General features: G+C 40.7%; 1 protein-coding gene across 5 annotated transcripts in view; it reads left to right on the forward strand.

Moving 5' to 3' along the window:
- The window catches only part of CNOT1 (CCR4-NOT transcription complex subunit 1), a gene marked incomplete at both ends in the record, with an annotated part of 95,017 nt that overhangs the window by 18,727 nt on the left and 54,466 nt on the right, over positions 1–21,824 (forward strand). For all 5 annotated transcript variants that reach the window (XM_080702717.1, XM_080702718.1, XM_080702720.1 and 2 more), the window contains 5 exons: positions 1,397–1,523; positions 1,651–1,761; positions 8,255–8,425; positions 12,259–12,386; positions 16,844–17,084. In XM_080702717.1, coding sequence (XP_080558843.1) covers positions 1,397–1,523; positions 1,651–1,761; positions 8,255–8,425; positions 12,259–12,386; positions 16,844–17,084 — 778 coding nt within the window. The remainder of the gene's footprint in view (positions 1–1,396; positions 1,524–1,650; positions 1,762–8,254; positions 8,426–12,258; positions 12,387–16,843; positions 17,085–21,824) is intronic.

The following is a 21,824-nucleotide window of genomic DNA, read 5'->3' on the forward strand; positions in this document are numbered from 1 at the left end:
AAAAATAAAAGAATAAAATAGGACTGGGGGTGTAGCTCAGAGGTAGAATGCCCCCTGAGTTCCATCCTTAATAAAGAATGTTTTTGTGAGTGCCAAGCAAAGGCACGGAATTTAACTTTATTCATTTAAACTTCAAGATGCAAAGCAAAAAGGTTAAGATGCATTTACAATGTTGTTTACGTATCAGAATAATAAAATTCCCTGGGCATGGTATCATACACCTGTAATCCTAGTTCTTTGGATTGGAGATAGGATCACAGGTTCAAGGCCATGCTCAGCAATGTAGCAAGACTCAGCAATCTAGGGAAACTCTGTTTCCAAACTAAAAAAGAGCTAGGGATATATAGTTTGGAGGTAGTATGCTTCTGGGATCAGTTCCTATTACTAAAAATAAATAAATACACCTTGAGTATGTGGGTAACGTGATTCATATGTAAGATTTAGGATTTGTTCATTCTTTCATACTGGGGATTGAACTCACAAAGGCATCCTACCTCTGAGCTATACCTGCAATCCTTCTTATTTTTTAATTTTTGAATCCTGGGGGTTGAACTTAGGTATTTCTATCTCCAGGCTACACCCTCAGACAACCCTTCCCCCTTTTTACTTTTTTTTATGTTGAAACAGGGATTTGCTAAGTTGCTGAGGCTGATCTTAAAGTTGTGATCTTCCTGTCTCAGCCTTCCAAGTATACTCAGGTGACACTTTAGTTTCTTTGAGAGAAATCATCAACATTATTATTATTGTTATTATATATATATTTTTTAATTTATTTTCTGGACTTGGGGATGGAACCCAGGGACATTCTACCTCCGAGCTACAACCCCTGCCCTATTTTTTGTTCTTTATTTTGAAACAGGGTCTTACTAAGTTGCGAAGGGCCTCACTAAGTAGCTGAGGCTGTCCATGAACTGTGATGCTCTGGTCTCAGCCTCCCGAACGCTGGGATTACAAGTGTGTGCCACCACGCCTGGCTAGAAGTCATTAAATACAAATTTTCTTCTGTTCATCTCTTTTTTATACTTTGCCATTCCTCTTCCTTCCTCCTTCCTTGGTCGAACCCAGGATCTTGTTATGCAAGTGCTGTGCCATTGAGCTAAATCCTCACCCCAAGGATTTATTTATTAACACCTTTTCTTAATTTTTTGGGTATTGTTGATTGAACCCAGGGATATTCTACCTGTGAGCTACACCTTAGTCCTTTTAATTTTTTATTTTGAATTAGAGTCTTATTAAGTGGAGGAGGGTCTCTATAAATTAAAGAGGATATCTTCAAACCTGGAATCCTCCCATCTGAATCTCACATGTATTGGGATTAAAAGGATGTGCCACGGTGCCCAGCTCTTATTGATATTTGAGGATGATGGTGATTTTTAAAATTCTATTTCTATTTCAGTATTGAAGAATGTCGCAATATAATCATGCAATTTGGTGTTCGGGAGGTTACAGCTGCCCAGGTTGCAAGGGTTTTAGGAATGATGGCACGAACTCATTCAGGATTAACAGATGGCATTCCATTACAGGTCTGTTGAATTTAGCTATTTTACAAAGTAAATTTAGTTTTGTCTAATTTGTTACTGAGTTACAGTGTGACCAGAGCTAAAGACATTAAGTAATAGGGTTTATTTAAATCAAATTTTACTTCTACAGAGCATCTCTGCACCTGGAAGTGGGATCTGGAGTGATGGGAAAGATAAAAGTGATGGAGCACAGGCACACACATGGAATGTGGAAGTCTTGATTGATGTTCTCAAAGAACTGGTGAGTACGTCATTATAGTGTTTGATTTATACTACTATGATAAAACCCAAACCAGATTTTCAGTCTCAGCTGGCAGAATGGAGGACTGAAGTGGAATTTAAGAATATTATACTAAGCCGGGCGTGGTGGCGACGCTTGTAATCTCAGCATTTGGGAGGTCGAGACAGAAGGGTCGCAGTTTGTGGACAGCCTCAGCTACTTAGTGAGGCCCTTTGCAACTCAGTGAGACCCTGTTTCAAAATAAAGAATACAAAATAGGGCAGAGGGTGTAGCTTGGAGGTCGAATGCCCCTGGGTGCCATCCCCAGACCAAAAAAAAAAAAAAAAGAATATTTTACTAAGTGAGTATAGCCCTTCACAAAGAACAAGTGGAAGCTAGAGTGGTATTTGGAAATAAGGCCACCATCAGCTGTATGAGTAGAGACTCCGAGGAGTGACTGAGGGGAGTAAAGGAGGGATGGGCATTAAGGAATTCAGTTGTAGAAGTAATGCTATGAAGCTAGGTGTGGTTGCGCACACTTGAAATTCCAGCATTTGGGAGACCTAGACAGGAGGATCATAGTTTGCAGCCAGCCTCAGCTACTTAGTGAGGCCCTCTGCAACTTAGTGAGACCCTATTTCAAAATAAAGATTAAAAAATAGGGCAGAGGATGTAGCTCAGAGGCCGAATGCCCCTGGGTTCCATCCCCAGACCTCCCCCCCCAAAAAAAGAAATGTTATGAGAACTGAGCAAAATCAGTCATACTTGTAATCTCAGAACTTGGGAGGTTGAGACAAGAGGATTGCAAGTTTAAAGATGGTCTCAGCAAGTAATGAGGCTCTCATCAACCTAGGGAGACTTTGGTTTCCAAATAAAAATAAAATTGGGCTGGGAGCAGAGGTAGAATGCTCTTGGTTTCAGTATGCTATATTCTCCCCTCTTCCCCCCAAAAAAGCTATGAATGTGTACCAAATTGCCTATTTATTTCCAAAGACCTGTAGGGTAACAGTGAGGGCAACATTGGGGAGGGTGACAAAAGAGTTCTGTGAGTGTTTTTCTCCTCTCTCTCCCTCTCCCTCCCCCCCCCCTCTGTTGTGAGCATATACTTTATTTGAAAACAGGGTCTCAGTAAGTTGCTGCGAGCTTCACTAAGTAGCTGAGGCTGGGTTTGAACCTGTGCGATCCTCCTGTCTCAGCCTTCCAAGCGCTGGGATTACAAGTGTGCACCACCATGCCCGGCCCTTTGAGTATATTTTTCTGACACTCTACCCCAGTATGATGCAAAATTGTAATGTACCCAATAAAAACATACATCTCCCCAATTAAAAACCAACCAAGCAATTCACCAAACAAACAAACAAAAAGCAATTTTTCATTAAGACATTCCCAGCAGAATGAGAGCAGCAATGTGTTGTCGTTCCGATTGGCTGTGCTGGTGATTAAATACAGGTCTCAGTGCTTGCTAGGTAAGCATTCTACTACTGAGCCTTGTTCCCAGCTCCTTTTCTTTTAAAAATATATTTTTATTAATAACATATTTTATATATATTTTCATTAACAGCAAATATGCAATATATGATATTTTACATATTTTTTTATCTTTTGGTACTAGGGTTTGAACCCAGGGGGATTTTACCTTTGGGCTGTGCCCTCAGCCCTATTTTATCTATTTTTTCTTTCTTTTTTTTTTTTTAAGTGGTACTGGGGTTCCTGGAAACCCTTCTATCTCCAGGATACATGCCCAGGCCTATTTTATATTTTTATATTTTTATTTGGAAACAGAGTCTCTTACAGCCAGCAAGGCTGGCTTCGAACCTGTGGGATCCTCCTGTCTCCGCCTCCGAATCGCGGGGATTACAAGCATGCGCCACCATGCCCGGGTTATTCATTATTTTGAAATGGGATCTCATTAAAGTTGCAGAGGGCCTGACTAAATTTCTGAGATTGGACAGGAACCTGCAATACTGTATCAGCTTACCAAGTACTGGGGTTACAAGTATGAACCACTATGCCTAGTTGAAAAATATTTATTTTATTTTTTCAATAATAGGGATTGAGCCGGGCGTTGTGGCGCACGCTTGTATTGTAATCCCCGCGCTTGGGAGTCTGAGACAGGAGGATCGCACAGGTTCGAAGCCAGCCTTAGCTACTTAGTGAGGCTTTCAGCAACTTAGACCCTGTTTCCAAATAAAACATAAAAAAGGTCTGGGAGTATAGCCCGGAGGTAGAAAGCCTCTGGGTTCTACCCCCAGTACCACCAAAAAAAAAAAAAAATTAGGGATTGGATCCAGGATTTTGCATGTGCTAGGCAAACACTCAGCAACATCTCCCAGCCCTTGTTACTTTCTTTTTTTTAGGGCAATATTAAAAGGCTTATTTAGGGAAGTGGGGGCACAGTGTAAAAGAACACCTTGTTAAAGGGGTTATATTCTAGAGAAAGAGTTGGGTTAAGTTCCAGAAAAAAGGCTACCTCCCCAGGGTAAAAACAGCATAGAACAAAGACATACGTTTTAGCAAACGGGTCTTTGAGTGGATCTCATTCCAGAGTGAAAAAAGGGCCTGTACTTCTTTTTTCTTTTTTTTTTTTGGTGGTACTGGGGGTGGAACCCAGAGGCTTTCTACCTCTGGGCTATACTCCCAGACCTTTTTTATATTTTATTTGGAAACAGGGTCTCACTAAGTTGCTGAGAGCCTCACTAAGTAGCTGAGGCTGGCTTCGAACCCGTGCGATCCTCCTGTCTCAGCCTCCCAAGCGCAGGGATTACAAGCGTGCGCCATCATGCCCGGCTCTGTACTTCTTATTTTGAAAAAGGGTCTCACTAAGTTACTCAGGCAACTTGCACATCTGGGACTTTTAGATATTAAAAGAGATTGATAAAATTTAGTCCGTGAATAGTGAATTCAGAATGTAATCTCTTCTTGTTCATAAAAGGTCAAAGCACAAAATATGATATTAAAAATGATGTATGCAGCCAGGTGTAGTAGCACACACCTGTAATCCCAGTACTTGGGAGGCTGAGAGAGGAGGATCACAGGTTGGATACCAGCCTCATAGGGCACATGTCATGAATGACCTTGGAAGAGTAGACACTTGGGGAATGAATGTGAAGGCTCAGGACAGTTTTGAACACTACTGTAGACTTTGTTTTTGTAGTACTGGGGATGGAATCCCAAGGCATTCTCCCTCCGAGCCACCTCTCAGCTCCATTTTTTATTTTTTATTTTAAACAGGGTCTCACTGTGTTGTAAAGGACAGCACTAAGTAGCTGAGGCTGTCCATAAACTTGGATCCTCTTGTCTTAGCCTCCCGAATCTCCCTGGGATTACAAATGTGCACCACCACACCTGGCTTACTTTCGACTTTATAAACACTGATTACTTGGGCAATATTAATTTCTTTTTACCCTTTTTTTTTTTTTAGTTTTTCTTTTTGTACTGGGGATTGAACTCAAGGATGTTCTACCATTGAACTAAACCCCGACCCTTTTTATACTTTAAAACAGGGTTCCCCTAAGTTGCTGAGGCTGTCCTTGAACCTGTGATCTTCCTGTCTCAGCTTTACCAGTACTGAGATTACAGTGTGGACCACCATGCTTGGTGAATATATTAAATGTATGATAAATTCTTTTTAATAAATTAACCATCACTTATTGTAATAATCCTTGCTGTTAAAAACTTAATTTTGTGCCAGGTGTGGTGGCGCACGCTGTAATCCCATGCTTGTGGGAGGCGGAGACAGGAGGATCGCACAGGTTTGTGGCTTAAGAGACCCTGTTTCCAAATAAAAACATAAAAAATAGGTGTCTAGGAGTGTAGCCCGGAGGTAGAAGGGTTTCCAGGAACCCCAGTACCACTAAAACAAAAAGCACAAAACTTAATTCTATAATTTTTTGTTTTTCTGGTGGGAGAGAGAAAACCCAACAGCTTCGGGTTTCCTGGGCAAGTGTAACAGAGCTACATATTCAGCCCTTACCTTAAACTTTTCACTGTTGTAAAAATACTGAACTTAAAACACAAAATGTAGCTGGCACAGTGGCACATACTTGTAGATCCAGCCATGGGAAGCTGAGGAAGGAGAATGCTTGAGCCTAGGAGTTTCAGGCTAGCTTGGGCAACATATTGTGATTGTGTCTGAAAAAAATAAGTGCTATTTCTCACTGAGGTACAGACCTTTTTTTCAGGGCTTGGATGTATTTCCGTAGTAGAGTGGGTGACTCTTAACATACTAAGGCACTGGGTCCAATCCCAAGAACACTAACAAAGTTTTTTTGTGTGTGGTACTGGATATTAGTCCTGGGGCATTCTACTTCAGAGCTACACTCCCACCCCTATTTTTATTTTTTATTTTTAAACAGGGTTTCTTTAAGTTGCAGAGGGCCTTACTAAGTTGCTGAGGCTGGTTTCCAACTTGTGATCCTCCTGTCTTAGCTTTCCAATTACTAGGATTACAAAACTGTGCCACCATGCCTGGCAAAAAATTTTTTGATAAATATTTTATTTATTTTTATTTATTTTTTTGCTGGTTCTGGGCGTGGAACCCAGGGGCTTTTCTACCTCCAGGCTACATTCCCAGACCTTTTTTTTGGGGGGGGGGTACTGAGGGTGGGACCCAGGGGCTTTTCTATCTCTGGGCTACACTCCCAGACCTATTTTATACTTTTATACTTTATTTGGAAACAGGGTCTCACTAAGTTGCTGAGAGCCTCACTAAGTAGCTGTGGCTAGCTTTGAATAAGCACGATCCTCCTGTCTCAGCCTCCAGACAGCTGGGATTACAAGTGTGTGCCACCATGCCTGGCTTACTCCCAGACCTTTTTTATATTTTATTTGGAAACAGGGTCTCACTAAGTTGCTGAGAGCCTCACTAAGTAGCTGAGGCTGGCTTTGAACCTGTGTGATCCTCTTGTCTCAACCTCCCAAGCGCTGGGTTTACAAGCCTGCATCAACAAACCCAGCCCTGAAATATTTTAAAAAATTAAAAAATTTAAGACATTTTTCTGGTCTTGGAGTTAGCTCAATCACAGAAGACTTCCCTAACATTTGCAAGGAATTGAGTTCATTCCTCAGCACCACAAAGACAAAAAACTATTATTTTGGGGTTCTGGATGTCGTCCAGTTTTAGAATATACTCTCCAGCACCAGAAGAAAGTTTTTTAAAATTTTATTTTTTGTCTTTTAGTTAGAAACAAACATGCATGTATACACATGAGTGGGACCTGCACAGGGTCAGGACTCAGTGTCTCTGTCTTCTGTCTGCACATCTTACCCACTGAAAGGTCATCAAGCACAGTGACACATGGAGCTCGCAAATTCTGCCACAATTCCTTTTTCTGGAATATTTACTGAAAGTCCTCCAGGAAGCTCTTTTTATTTATTTATTTTTGGTACTGGGGATTGATCCCTCGGGGCATTCTACCTCTGAGCTACACCCCCAGCCCTATTTTATTCTTTAGCTTGAAACAGAGCCTTACTAGCAGAGGGCCTCACTAAGTTGCTGAGGCTGGCTTCGAACCTGCAACCCTCCTATCTCAGACTCCCAAGTACTGGGATTATAAGTATGCACCACCACTTCTGGCCTGAATTTTACTTATTTATTTTATGTTGACTTTGTTTTATTTTTCATGTAAAGGGAAATTAAGGAAAAATCAGTGGAAAGAGGAAAGGAGGGGATAGAGGAAGAGAGGGAAAAGGAATCTTGGTGTCAGCCTTGCCAGAAATAATGTCTGTGATTTTTTTCTTCTTTATATAATTTGCTTGAAACCAGATAATGCACCATGAACACTATTTTCTATTAATTAAAAATATATTGGTAAGCCAGATGTGGCACACGATTGTAATTTCAGCATTTGGGTGGCTGAGACAGGCGAATCAGTTCAAGGACAGCCTCAGCTACTTAGGTTCTTCGCAACTACTCAGTGAGATCCTGTTTCAAAATAAAGAATAAAAATTAGGACTGGGGTTGTAGCTCAGAAGTAGGATACCCCTGGGTTTCATCCCCAGTACCCCTCCTCCCCCCAGTGTTGGAGTCTTTATCTCAAAACTTTGTAAAGAGCTGGGCATGGTGACACATGCTTGTAATCCTGTACCCTTGTAATCCCAGTGCTTGGGAGGCTGAGACAGGCGGATTGCACAGGTTCGAAGCTAGCCTCAGGTACTTAGTGAGGGGGCTCACAGCAACTTAGTGACCCTGTTTCCAAATAAATTATAAAGTAGGTCTGGGAGTGTAGTCCTGGGTTCTACCTCTTGTACCACCAAAAAACAAACAAAAAAAACCCCCAAAATCTTTATAAAGAGCTTGTGGAGGTTTCAAATCATGAGGAGTTTCTAAACCCTCATTATCTCTTTTTCTTGTATTATGTTGGGATCAAACCCATCGTCTCTTGTAGGCTACCACTAAGCCACACCCCAGCCAATTAGAACATCTTGAATTTCAGTATTAATTTGACCCTTTGGGTATAGCATCAAAATCTGCATACGTTTGTTTGTTAAACTTTGAAATGCTTGTCTTTTTCAGAACCCGAGTTTGAATTTCAAGGAAGTAACTTATGAACTGGACCATCCTGGATTTCAAATTCGAGATAGTAAAGGACTTCATAATGTGGTTTATGGCATTCAGAGGGGTTTGGGTATGGAAGTGTTCCCAGTCGACTTCATATATAGACCTTGGAAACATGCAGAAGGACAGGTGAGTTAATGATACTAACTAAAGAGTGGGAAAAATTGTATATATAGTAACATCTACCCATTGATTGGAATATTGTTATAAAGTACTTATTTTGCATATGTTTGATAAATGGGTTGTTATAAATATTATTTCACCCATTGATTGGAATATTGTTATAAAGTACTTATTTTGCATATGTTTGATAAATGGGTTGTTATAAATATTATTTCAATAAGTCAAAGATTTGAAAGCTTTTCCCAGTATTTTAATAATGTTTGTTTTCAAGGGTACCTTATAATACATTTTTTTTGGGGGGGGGTTGGTACTGGGGGTGGAAACCAGAGGCTTTCTACCTCCGGGCTATACTCCCAGACCTATTTTATATTTTATTTGGAAACAGGGTCTCACTAAGTTGCTGAGAGCCTCACTCAGTAGCTGAGGCTGGCTTTGAACCTGTGTGATTCTCCTGTCTCAGCCTCCCAAGCGCAGGGATTACAAGCGTGCATCACCATGCCCGGCCTTATAATACATTTTTTATTTTCCTGAATATCCTGGTTTTCATTTTTTCTTTTTCTTTTTCTTTTTTTTTTTTTTTTTGTTTGGTGGTCATGGGGATGGAACCAGGGGCATTCGACCTCCGAGCTACTACACACTCTACCCTATTTTTAATTCTTTATTTTGAAATAGGGTCGCACTAAGTTACAAAGCGCTTCACTAAGTAGCTGAGACTGTCTATGAACCGTAATCCTCTGGTCTCAGCCTCTCAAATGCTGGGATTACAAGCGTGTGCCACCATGCCTGGCTTTATTCTTTGTTTAGAAACAGGGTCTCACTAAGTTGCAGAGCACCTCAGTAAGTAGCTGCGGCTTGTTGTGAACCTGGGATCCTCTTGTCTCAGCCTCTCAAGTACTGGGATTATAAGCGTGTCTCAGCATGCCCTACGTGAATATTCTGGCTTTCAGTGGGCAAATTAAGCCCCCCCCTCATTCTATGGTACTATTGGAATGAACCCAGGGGCATTCTATCTCTTAGCTACACCCCCAGCCCAATTTTATTTTTATTTTGAAACAGGGTCTTAACTAAATTGCACAGGGCTCACTAAGTTGCTGAGGCCGGCTGTAAACCCTTGATCCTCCTGTCTCAGCCTCCAGATTCTGGATTACAAGTGTACACTACCTCACCTACTCTATTTTATTATTATTTTTATTGTGTGTGTTCTATTTTATTATTTTTGTGTTTGTGGTGGTGGTGTATGTGTGCGTCAGTGTCAATGGGGATTGATTCCAGGGAAATCTACCTCCAAATTATACTCTAAATCCTAATTTGTGTGTGTGTGTGTGTGTGTGTGTGTGTGTGTGTGTGTGTGTGTGGTACTGGGGATGGAACCCAGGGGCATTATACCTCTAAGCTACATCCCCACCCCTATTTTTTATTCTTTATTTTTGAAACAGGGTCTCACTAAGTATCTGAGGCTGTCTGTGAATTGCAATATTCTGGTCTTAGCCTCCCAGATGCTGAGATTACAAGTGTGCACCACCACACCTGGCTTCCTAAACCTTGTTTTAATTTTTATTTTGTTTTATTTTATTTTTCCGGGTCTGGGGATGGAACCCAAGGGCATTCGACCTCCGAGCTACTCGCCCTGCCCTATTTTTAATTTTTAATTTTGAAACGGTCTCACTGAGTTGCAGAGGGCCTCACTAAGTAGCTGAGGCTGTCCATGAACCACGATCTTCCGGTCTCAGCCTCTCAAATACTGGGATTGCAAGCGTGTGCCACCACGACTGGCTCTTTGTTATTTATTTATTTATTTATTTATTTATTTATTTATTTATTTATTTATTTATGCGGGCCTGGGGATGGAACCCAGGGGCATTCGATCTCTGAGCTACAATCCTTGCCTTTTTCATTCTATTTTTTTATTCTTTTATTTTGAAACTGGGTGTCACTGAGTTGCAGAGGGCCTCACTAAGTAGCTGAGGATGTCTGCGAACCACAATCCTCTGGTCTCATACTCTTGAATGCTGGGATTACAAGCATTCAATTATACTCTAAATCCTAATTTAGGATTAAATTAGGATTTAATCCTAATTAAATCCTAATTAATCCTAATTAAAGCCGGGCATGTGCCACCATGCCCGGCTTTTTATTTTTATTTGGAAAAAGAGACTGTCTAGTTGATGAGAGTCTCACTACTTGTTGAGACTTCCTCAAACCTGTTATCCTCCCGTCTCAGCCTCCTATGCACTCGGATTATAAGCATGCGCCACTACGCCTGGTTATTTTATTGTTTTAAAGCAGGGTCTTGCCAAATTGCTAATGCTGTCCTTGAACCTGCAATCCTGTGTCAGCCTCCAGAGTTTGACAGTAACAGGCCTGTATCACCACTTGGCTATGCATGGTTAGAGGGTTTTTGTTTGTTTTTGTTTTTTCTTTTTTCAGTACTGGGAATGGAACCCAGAGGAATTCTACCTCTGGGCTATACCCCTAGCCCTGTTTTATAACTTTTTTGGAAACAGGGTCTCACTAAGTTTCTGAGAGCCTCACTAAGTAGCTGAGGTTGGCTTCAAACCTGTGTGATCCTCTTGTCTCAGTCTCCCAAGCGCTGGTATTATAAGCATGTCCCACCATGCCCGGCATGATTAAAATATCTAAAAGGATAATTTTCTTAAGTCTTTCTTAATCTCTTCAGCTTAACTGAATATGTTTCGAATTACCAGTTTGGAAAATTCTTTTCTTGTACTAGGGATTGAACACAGAAACATCTACCTTTGAACTACACCACCTGCCGTATTATTTATTCTTTATTTTGAAACAGGGTCTCACTAAGTTGCAGAGGGCCTCACTAAGTAGCTGAGGTTGTTTGTGAACTTTGATCCTCCAGTCTCAGTCTCCTGAATGCTGGGATTACAAATGTGTGCCACCATGCCCGCCCAGCCATATATATATATGTGTATATATATATATATATACATACATATATATATATATGTATGTATGTATGTATGTATGTATGTATGTATGTATGTATGTATATTCGGTGGTACTTGGGTTCCTGAAAACCCTTCTACATCTCGGCTCTACTCCCAGACCTATTTTATATATTTTTTAAATTTTGAAACAGGGTCTCTTAAGCTAGCTGGCTGGCTTCGAACCAGCGCGATCCTCCTGTCTCTGCCTCCCAAGCGCAAGGATTACAAGCATGCGCCACCATGCCTGGCTCCAGCCATATATTTTTATTCTTTTTTAGAAACAGGATCTCAGTACGTTGTGGAGGCTGGCCGAGAACCTGCAATCTTCCTTTCTCATTCTCCCAAGCACTGAGATTACAAGCATGTGCCATCAAGTCCTACCTTTTTAAAAATTTTTTAAATTTAATTTTTATATTAAAAATTTTTTATGGCACTGGTGCTGGAAGCCAGGGGCATTTGACCTCCAAACTACAGTCTCTGCCCTGTTTTTATTCTGTATTTTCAAACAGGGTCTCTCTAAGTTGCGGAGGGTATCACTAAAGAGCTGAGGCAATCCTCCCATCTCAGCCTCCCAAATGCTGGGATTATAAGCATGTGCCTGTCACCCCGGCTTTTTAAATTTTGATACAATGTCTTGCTAGGTTGATTGAATCTTCTCCAGCCTGGGATCCTCCTGTCTCCGCCTTGAAAGTACTAGAGTTATAAACAAGTGCTACCATGCCTACAGTTTATTTTTTTCAGGAGCATACTAGGGATTCATACCAGAGTCTTATGTGTGCTAGGCAAGCACTCTGTCCCTGAACTACATTTCTGTGAAAATGTCTTGAATTTTTATAGCATTCACAATTGTCAGTAAGGACTTTTTGTTGTTGTTTGTTTCAGCTCTCCTTCATTCAGCATTCCCTTATAAATCCAGAGATCTTCTGTTTTGCTGACTATCCCTGTCATACTGTTGCCACTGACATTCTGAAAGCACCACCAGAGGATGACAATCGAGAAATCGCCACGTGGTAAGCACTGTCAGCTTGCTTTTCCTCAAAGGGTCACTTGTGTACTTGAAGCTAAAAGGGTGCGAGTACATAATTAACAGAGTTGACTAAAGTAGCTTTTTTTTGTGTGGCACTGGGGATTGAGCATTCTACCACAGAGGCACACCTTCTCGACCTATATTTTATTATTTTCCGCATCTGAAGATGGAACCCAGGGGCATTCGACTTCTGAGCTATACCCCCTGCCCTATTTTATTCTTTATTCTTATTATTCTTATTATTATTTGTGGTGCTGGGAATGAAACCTAGAGGCTTTCTACCTTCAGGCTACACTCCCAGTCCTATTTTCTATTTTATTTGGAAACAGGGTCTCACTAAGTTGTGGAGGGCCTCACTAAGTACCTGAGGCTGTCTGTGAACCGCAATCCTCTGGCCTCAACCTCCAGAATGCTGGGATTACAATTGTGTGCCACCACGCCTGGCTTATTTTAATCTTTATTTTGAAACACATTCTCACTAAGTTGCTCACTATGTTGCTGAAGTGGCCAGATTCCCCTGTCAAGCCTCCCAAGTACTAGGATTACAGGTGTGTGTCGCCATGCCTGGCTATAAAATAGTATTATTAGGATGCCTACTTCAGTTTTTTTTTTTTTTTTTTTAAATGGTACTGGGGTTCCTGGAAACCCTTCTACCTGTGGGCTACACTCCCAGGCCTATTTTATATTTTTATTTGGAAACAGGATCTCTTTAAGCCACCAAGGCTATCTTCGAACCTGCGCAATCCTCCTGCCTCCGCCTCCGAAGCGTGGGGATTACAAGTGTGCGAACTATGCCTGGCTCTACTTCAGGTTTTAAAGAGGGTGTTGGATAAAATTCTTTTTTTTAGTTACCTTCCCACCACTTAAATATGTTTTTGTAAGAGATTTGAGATGATCTAGTATTGGAAGGAGGTTTGTACCCCTCAATTTGTGTTAAAGCTTTTCCTTCTCTGTAGATCAAGTGCTTTCCATGACCAGTTTGTAAATTCTACTTCCAGCTAAGTTATCTAGTTCTTCTGATTTCTCATTCCATAACTCTGAGAGGGTCTGACTCTGGTCCAGCCTGTGGACGAGGTTCTTAGAACTCTCTCTGGTTGTTGTCTGGGGCTGTGAGGTAAGGGTGGTGAAAGTGGCTTCAGAGAGTGTGTGCCCTGAGTTATTTCCAGAGACAGCGACTCTATAGTTCTTTCACTTGTGTCTGCTCTCCAGATGTGTGGGTTCCACATCTGTGGATTCAGTGAACTGTGGACCAAAGGTACTTTGAATGGGAAAATTACATTTAACTCGTATATGTGTGGACTTTTATTTTTGTGACTTCCTGAGTAGTATAGTAATAGTAATGATTTACATGACAGTTGTATTTTTGCAGTATAATAAGTAATGTAGAGGTGAGCTAAAGTTTTGAGGACAATATGGGTAGGTTTTACATCATTATATATAAGGAACTCATATTTTTATTTGAACATGCTTATAATGGAGGAGGGCTTTGTGATGGAGGAGGTCTTGTTGATAACAAGAGACAATGCTATGCCCTCTGAGACACCTTCCATCATGGAGCAGATAATGCAGTTTACTCCTAGATTTTCTAAAAAACACTAAAGTTTTTGTTTAGGGTTAGTTAATATCCTAGGCTTTGTTGCCCAGTTCATTTGGGTAGCTGCCACTCATGTCTGATGTGGTTAAAAACTGTCATTGGGTAGAGTTTGGCTTTGGATACAGTTTACCAACTATTGTTATTAAAAAATCAACCCCAAACAATGAGGGACTTTTTTTTTTTTTTTTTAATTGGGTGTCTCTAAGTTGCTGAGAGCCTCCCTAAGTTGATGAGGTGAGCTGCAAACCTATAATCCTCATGTCTCAGCCTCTCATGAAACACCATGCCCAGCTTAGTCAATGCTTTTTTTTGTTGTTTACCAGGGATTGTACCCAGAGGGCATTCTACCTCCCAAGACACACTCCCAGCCCCTCTGATTTAAGTTTTTTTATATTCTTTATTTTGAAACAGGATCTTATTAAGTTGTGGAGGTCCTCACAAATTGCTGATTCTGGCTCTGAACCTGCAATGCTCCTATCTCAGCCTGTCAAGTACCAGGATCACAAGTGTGTGCCACCATGCCTGGCTTCAGTGGTTTGTTTGAAAACATGTTCTTAGCTAGGCATGGTTTTCCATGCTCTCCCAGTACTTGGGAGACTGAGATGGGAGCATCTGAGGTTCCAGGAGAGCCTCAGCAAGTAGTGACATTCTCATTGACCTAGGAAGACCCTGTTTCAAAATAAAAATAAAAATAGTTCTGAGGGTATAGTTTGTAGATAGAATGCCCCTTTGATCATTCCCCAGTACCACAGAAATAAACAAATAAAAGCATGTTCTTTTCCCAAGCGCCAGTCAACATTATATTTGCAAGCTGTTTTTTTTGTTTTAATTTTACTGTGCATAGTATTATTTCTTAATTTTATTTTAACAGATACAGGATTTCTGGTTTTTGTTTTTGTTTTGTACCAGAGATTGAACCCAGGGACAGTTTAACTCTGAAGTACACCCCAGCCCTATATTTTATTCTTTATTTTGAAACAGTCTCACTAAGTTGTGGAGATCCTTGAAAATAGCTGTGGCTCTCCATGGACCTGCGATCTTCTGTCTCATCCTCCCAAGTATTGGGATTACAAATATGTGCCACCACACCTGGCAGGATTTCTATATTTTATAAAACTGAAATGACATGAGGACATTTAATAATTAATATACATATATATATAATATATAATATATATATAATATTATATATAATATATACATATATATATTATATATAATATAATAGTCATTGGGCGTGGTGAGTACTCCTGTAACCTTAGTACTTGGGAGGATGAGACTGGAGGATCATAGGTTGGAGGACAGCCTATACAAGTAGTGAGACTTTAACTTAGTAAGATCTTGTTTCCACATAAATAAAATCCAAATGGTGGTGTAACATTAAGGTAGAATGCCTCTGGGTTCCATCCCCAGTACCACTAAAAACAAACAAACAGAAAACAACAACAAAAACTAGTTGTCTAGATTTTAAGATCCCTAATTGGCTCATAAATTTCTTTTAGCTGGGTGCGGTGGTACCCCCCTGCAATCTTAGCACTTGGGAGGCTGAGACAGGAACATCACAGGTTTGAGGATTACCTTAGTAAGTATTGATACTGTTTCAAAATAATAATAAATAGGGCTGGGAGTATGACTCACAGGTGAATGTCCCTCAGTTTAATCCCAATACCTTACAAAAAAGTTTTTCCTTTACAGTTTGTTATGGGGAATCTTGTCACATGCCACATTATTTCTTTAGTTCTATAGTTCTTTCTCAGTTCTTTATTCATACATAACCTGTCTTCTCATTTATCCCTATTTATGGGCTTATCGTTTTTTTCCTGGTGTTTGTCTGTGTTCCCATATTTGTTATGTACAAAGGGGAACGTTAGATCTAGAGACTTGGTTCCTAGGTCAAGAATCATCCCTGGGGGTGCTGTGGCCTTGACACGTGCACCACACCAGAAGATAGCTGGTTAAAATGTTAGAGCACCGCTGCAAATATTGAGTATGTTTCGTAGCAGTTTTGATTTTGTTTTGTTTTTCACCCTAGTCATAAAAATCTCTTTCTGGTAAGGAGGATTCATGGTCATCCAAATATGCAGTGGTTTCATCTTCTCCTTCATCAGTTACTGCCTGTCAATTTGGATTGTCTGAAATTCATTTGAATCATAATAGTTTTTTAATTTTTTGGTGGTGGTGGTGGGATTGAACCCACAGCCTTTTTAAAAAAATTTTTTATTGGTGCATTATGATTTATACATCATATTGGGGTAAAAAAACTTGTGTGTACATACCTGTACACATCCACTGATTTAACTCCTAAACCCACGGCCTTTTGTAGGGCAGGGAAAAGCACTCTAAAACTGAGCTACATCCCTAGCCCCAAACAGCATATAGTTCTGTGATAAATAACAACAATTTAATTATTTCTCAAAGTCAGGCATCGTGGTTCACACTTGTAGTCCCAGTACTTGGGAGGCTGAGGACAGGAGGATCGCAGGTTCGTAGCCAGTCTCAGCAACTCAGTGAGACCCTGTTTCAAACTAAAAAGTAAAATAGGCCTTAAAGTGTAGCTCAGAGGTAGAAGCCCCTGTGTTCCATCTGCACCAAAAAAGAAGTAAAAATTAAAAAAATACAGATATGTTTCTAAAATGTGAGCGCATGGCCACTGTTTGCTTTTGTCACAGCTGCCACTCACTTTCAAAGTGAAGATCAGGCTGGTAGTGCAGTGTCGTGGTATATTACTTAACCTGAACTGTCATGCATAAAGCCCTGGGTTCATTCTCTAGTACCACACAGGGAAAATGTGAACTTTATGTTGCTACATTTTCATTGAAAGAATGTCTTTCTTTCCTTTCTGCCAGGAAGAGCTTGGACTTGATTGAGTCTCTGCTGAGGCTGGCAGAGGTTGGGCAGTACGAGCAGGTCAAGCAGCTCTTCAGCTTCCCCATCAAGCACTGTCCAGACATGTTGGTATTGGCCTTACTGCAGATCAACACTTCTTGGCACACCTTGCGCCACGAACTCATCTCCACTCTCATGCCAATTTTCCTTGGAAACCATCCCAACTCTGCCATTATTTTGCACTATGCGTGGCACGGGCAGGTAAGATATGGCCATTTGCTCAACTTTTCTATATCTCCATAGCTGACAGCTTTGGAAACTTGAGGATGCTCCACTAGACAAATTATTGTCATCCTTGGAGTTCTGGCAAAGTCAGATTGTCATAAAATGCATTTTGTCTTTTAGGGTTATATTGGAATAAGAATAAAAAGTCTAAAGAACAATGAAGTATGATAATATATTGAAAAGTTCAACATTATAAAAACTCATTAATTAGGGGATCTTTCTCTCCTCTCCCTCTCGAAAACATTCTGCCGCTGAACTAAGCCCCAGCCCTTTATTTTCTTATTTATTTATTTATTTATTCATTCATTGATTCATTCATTCATTCATTCATTCATGTGGTTCTAGAGATTCATTGATGGGGATTGAGCCCCAGGGCTCTCTATTTCTGAGCTATATTCCTGATTTGTTCATTTGTTCATTCATCCACTTCCCCCCAAATGATACTGGTTGATTAGATCATTCACACTAGATTAGGTTATGCACCATTGATTAGATCTTTTTTTGTTGGTACTGGGGGTGGAACCCAGAGGCTTTCTACCTCTGGGCTATACTCCCAGACCTATTTTATATTTTATTTGGAAACAGGGTCTCACTAAGTTGCTGAAAGCCTCACTAAGTAGCTGAGGCTGGCTTCGAACCTGTGTGATCCTCCTGACTCAGCCTCCCAAGCGCGGGTATTACAAGCCTATGTGCCACCACGCCCGGCTTAGATTATACATACTTGATTAGATTATTACATTTGATTAGATTATGTGCCTACGATTAGATTACACACACTTGATTAGATTAATCACAATTGATTACATTATGCATACTTGATCAGATTATGTGCCGATGATTAGATTTTACAGACTTGATTAGATTATACACACTTGATTAGATTAAGTTTAGTTGATTAGTCGCAATTGATTAGATTATGCACACTTGATTGGATTATGTGCCGATGATTAGATTATACAGTCTTGATTAGATTAAGTGCAGTTGATTAGATTATGCACGTTTGATTAGATTATACAGACTTGATTAGATTGTGCACACTTGATTAGATTATACACACTTGATTAGATTAAGTGCAGTTGATTAGATTATGCACATTTGATTAGATTATACAGACTTGATTAGATTGTGCACACTTGATTAGATTATACACACTTGATTAGATTAAGTGCAGTTGATTAGATTATGCACGCTTGATTAGATTATGTGCCGATGATTAGATTATATAGACTAGATTATACACGCTTGATTTGATTAAGTGTAGTTAATTAGATTATGCGCCCTTGATTAGATTATACACAGTTGATTAGATTATGCACAATTGATTAGGTTATCCATACTTGATTAGATTATACATACTTGATTAGATTATACACAGTTGATTAGATTATAGACACTTGATTAGAACCTAGGGGTCTTCTACCTCTGAGCTACCCCCCAGCCCTACTTTATTCATTTATTTTTTTGAAACAATGTCTCAGTAAGGGCCTCGCTTTGTTGCTGAGGCTGGCATTGAACATGTGAACCTCCTATCTCAATCTTCCAAATACTGGGATTACAAGCATTCTTCATGGTACGCGGACAAATGGTCTTTCTTTCCTCCTCCTCCCCTCTTAGGGAGGCTCTCCCCAGTCCTATTTTGTTTATTTATTTTTAAAGTTTACAACCAAAAGCCGGGTGTGGTGGTGCACCCTTATAATACCCATTCTTGGGAGGCTGAGACAGGAGGATCACACAGGTTTGAAGCCAGCCTCAGCTACTTAGGCTCTCAGCAACTTAGTGACACCCTGTTTCCAAATAAAAAATATAAAAATAGGTGTGGGAGTATAGCCTAGAGGTAGAAAGCCACTGGGTTTCACCCCTAGTACTACCAAAAAAAGTTTTCAACCAAGGTCTTGAACTTGGAATCTTGCTGACTTAGTCTCAAGTACTGGAATTATATGCACAGGCAACTACACTTGGCTGCCGATTTTTCTTTTTTCTTCTTTTTTGAGGGAGGGATTGTGTATGGCACTTGAAATTGAGCTCAGGGGCGTTCTGCCACTGAGCTATACCCCCAGCTTTATTTTATTTTATTCTTTTAAATTTTGAAACAGGGTCTCACTAAGTTGCTGAGGGCCTCACTGAGCTTCTGAGGCAAATTGAACCTGCAATTCTCTCTCATCCTCTCAAGTATGGAGATTACAAGTGTGCACCACCACAGCTGCCTGGTTTCTCTTACTAGTCTACCTTTTGTGTGTGGTAATGAGGATGGAGCCCAGGGCCAGGGCCATTGTACCTCCGAACTACTCTCCTACTTTATTTTTATAATTTGGTTTGAAATGGTCTTATTGATTTGCAAATAAGACAAAGGCAGAAACTCTTATAAGACATCATCTTCCTATATCTTCAAGTTCTTTTGCATTAGTTTCATTACATGCAGCTATTTTAAAAATTAATTTGATAAAGGCAGGCATGGTGGGACATGCTTGTAATCTCAAGTACTTAGGAGGCTGAGACAGGAGGATCGCAGGTTCCCTGCCAGCCTCAGCTACTTAGGATCTCCACAACTTAAAGAGACCTATTCAAAAGAATTTAAAGGACTTCCAGGGAAGATGGTGACCGAGAAAAGCGGGGCTCTACAACCAGTCTTTATTACCACAAAATCAGCGCCTTTCATAGCCAGAAAACACCATCACCAGAGAAACAAAAAAATGTAACTACAAGGGACAGAGAAAAAGAGGGCTAGAAAAAACGGGACACCAGAAAGAAACCAGACTGCAGTGCTGAGGCCGGAGCCGTGGTGCGGAGCGGTGGGCGCCATCTTCCCTTGCTGCACCAGCTCCAGAGAGGAGGGGGACTCAGAATGGAGCTCAGAGCCACAGAGGAGATATGCCGGCCTCACGCCCGAGGACGTGGCAGCAGCGCCTTACTGCCGGCGGCAGCGGCAAGTTCACCGGACGGCTACGGCTACAGACCAACGCACTCAACAGCCCACCAGGCTCCAGAGAGGAGCGGCAGACAGCGAGCCGAGGTGAGCCACTGTGGAACAGCCAGGAGGGATTCGGCAGATTTTTCGGCGCAGGAAGCATCTAAAGCTCTTAGTGGCTGCGCTCAGCACACGCTGCAGGGACTCAGAGCAGAGCTCAAAACCAGAAAATAAATAAGCCAGCCTCACTGCCGAGGGCGTGGCAGCAGCGCCATATTGCCACCGGCGGCAGTAGCAGCAAATTCACCAAGTTCACTACAGCTCCATCTGCGTACTCAACAACAGTGAGTCAAATTGCGGGCCCCAGAGGAGAAATCCCAGTACTGACTCCCAGGGACTTGACCCAGTGGGGGAGTGGCGGTGGCAGAGATATCACACCATAGGAGAACGCCCAACCTGGCACCCCCCATAGTCTAAAACAGCCTCTATCGACTCCCTGGGTCTGAGACTCTGCAATATAACCCAGTAAGGGAGTAGTGGGGTCTGAGATACCACAGACTCGAGATCCAGAGCACCTTAAGTGAAGTCGTAGTGACCCAAGGGAAGAACCCAGAGAAGGCACAAACTTCCGAAATCATGGGAAAGAGGAATAACAATGGAGCAGTGAATGCCCACAACCCCACATCAGAACCCGATAAAACAAATTTAGAGATTTCTAGAAGATCAAATCAGGAAAATAACTGTAGAAATAATAGAGGTGTTTTGAAAAGAATTTAGAGAAAGCCAAAAAGAGATAAAGGATGCAATTAATGAAGTAAAGGCCTCAGTTCAAAGTACAAACAACCGATTAGACCACATGGAGAATAGAATCTCGCTCATAGAAGATGGTCAATCCAAAAATGAATGCATAGTTTCTAATCTAGAAAAACCCGACAGCAGGAATCTGACATTGAAGAAATATGGGCCCATTTTAAGAGAGCTAACCTAAGAATAATTGGAATAGAGGAGGGAAAAGAAGGTGAAACCAAAGGGATCAACAATCTCTTCAAGGAAGTAATAGCAGAAAATTTTCCAAACATAGAGCAAGAGGTTGATACACAGATCCAGGAAACTTATAGAACTCCCTTTAGACAGGATCGGAGAAGAGGATCCCCACGCCACATAATTGTCAAAATGACCACTGTGGAAGCCAAGCAGAGAATCTTAAAGGCAACAAAAACAAAGGGCCAAGTGACATTCAGAGGCAAACCAATTAGAATCACTCCAGACTTCCCAAACCAAGTCATGAGAGCCAGAAGGGCTTGGAGTAACATGTTCCCAACTCTGAAAGAAAACAACTTCCAGCCAAAAATTTCCTACCCAGCAAAACTTTCTATCAAATTAGATGGGGAAATAAGAAGCTTCCACGACAAACAGAAACTGAAGGAATTTATGTCTTCAAAACCAGCACTAGAGAAAATACTCGGAGATTAATTACAAAGAAGAAATAGGTAACACACACCAGAACCAGAGAAACAAGATTTTCCATCCAACAGAAAACTAAGATTATTTATCTGTGGAGATTCATTATTTGTTAGTCTTTTACCTATCTCTAAATTGTATTGTTTGCTTTTATTGTTGTTAATTTTTAGGATTTCTAGTTGGAATATTAATATACCTTCAGATATAGCTTTTGAAAATATTTTATCCAATTCTATTAGTAACTTTTAACTCTGTTTACATTGTCTTTGGATATACAATTTTTTTTTATTTTTTAGGGAGTTTGTATACCCTTCTGTTGCCTGTGCCATTTAAATCATATCCAAGAAATC

The sequence above is a fragment of the Muscardinus avellanarius genome (assembly GCF_963383645.1).
Source record: "Muscardinus avellanarius genome assembly, chromosome: 10".
NCBI lineage: Eukaryota > Metazoa > Chordata > Mammalia > Rodentia > Gliridae > Muscardinus > Muscardinus avellanarius.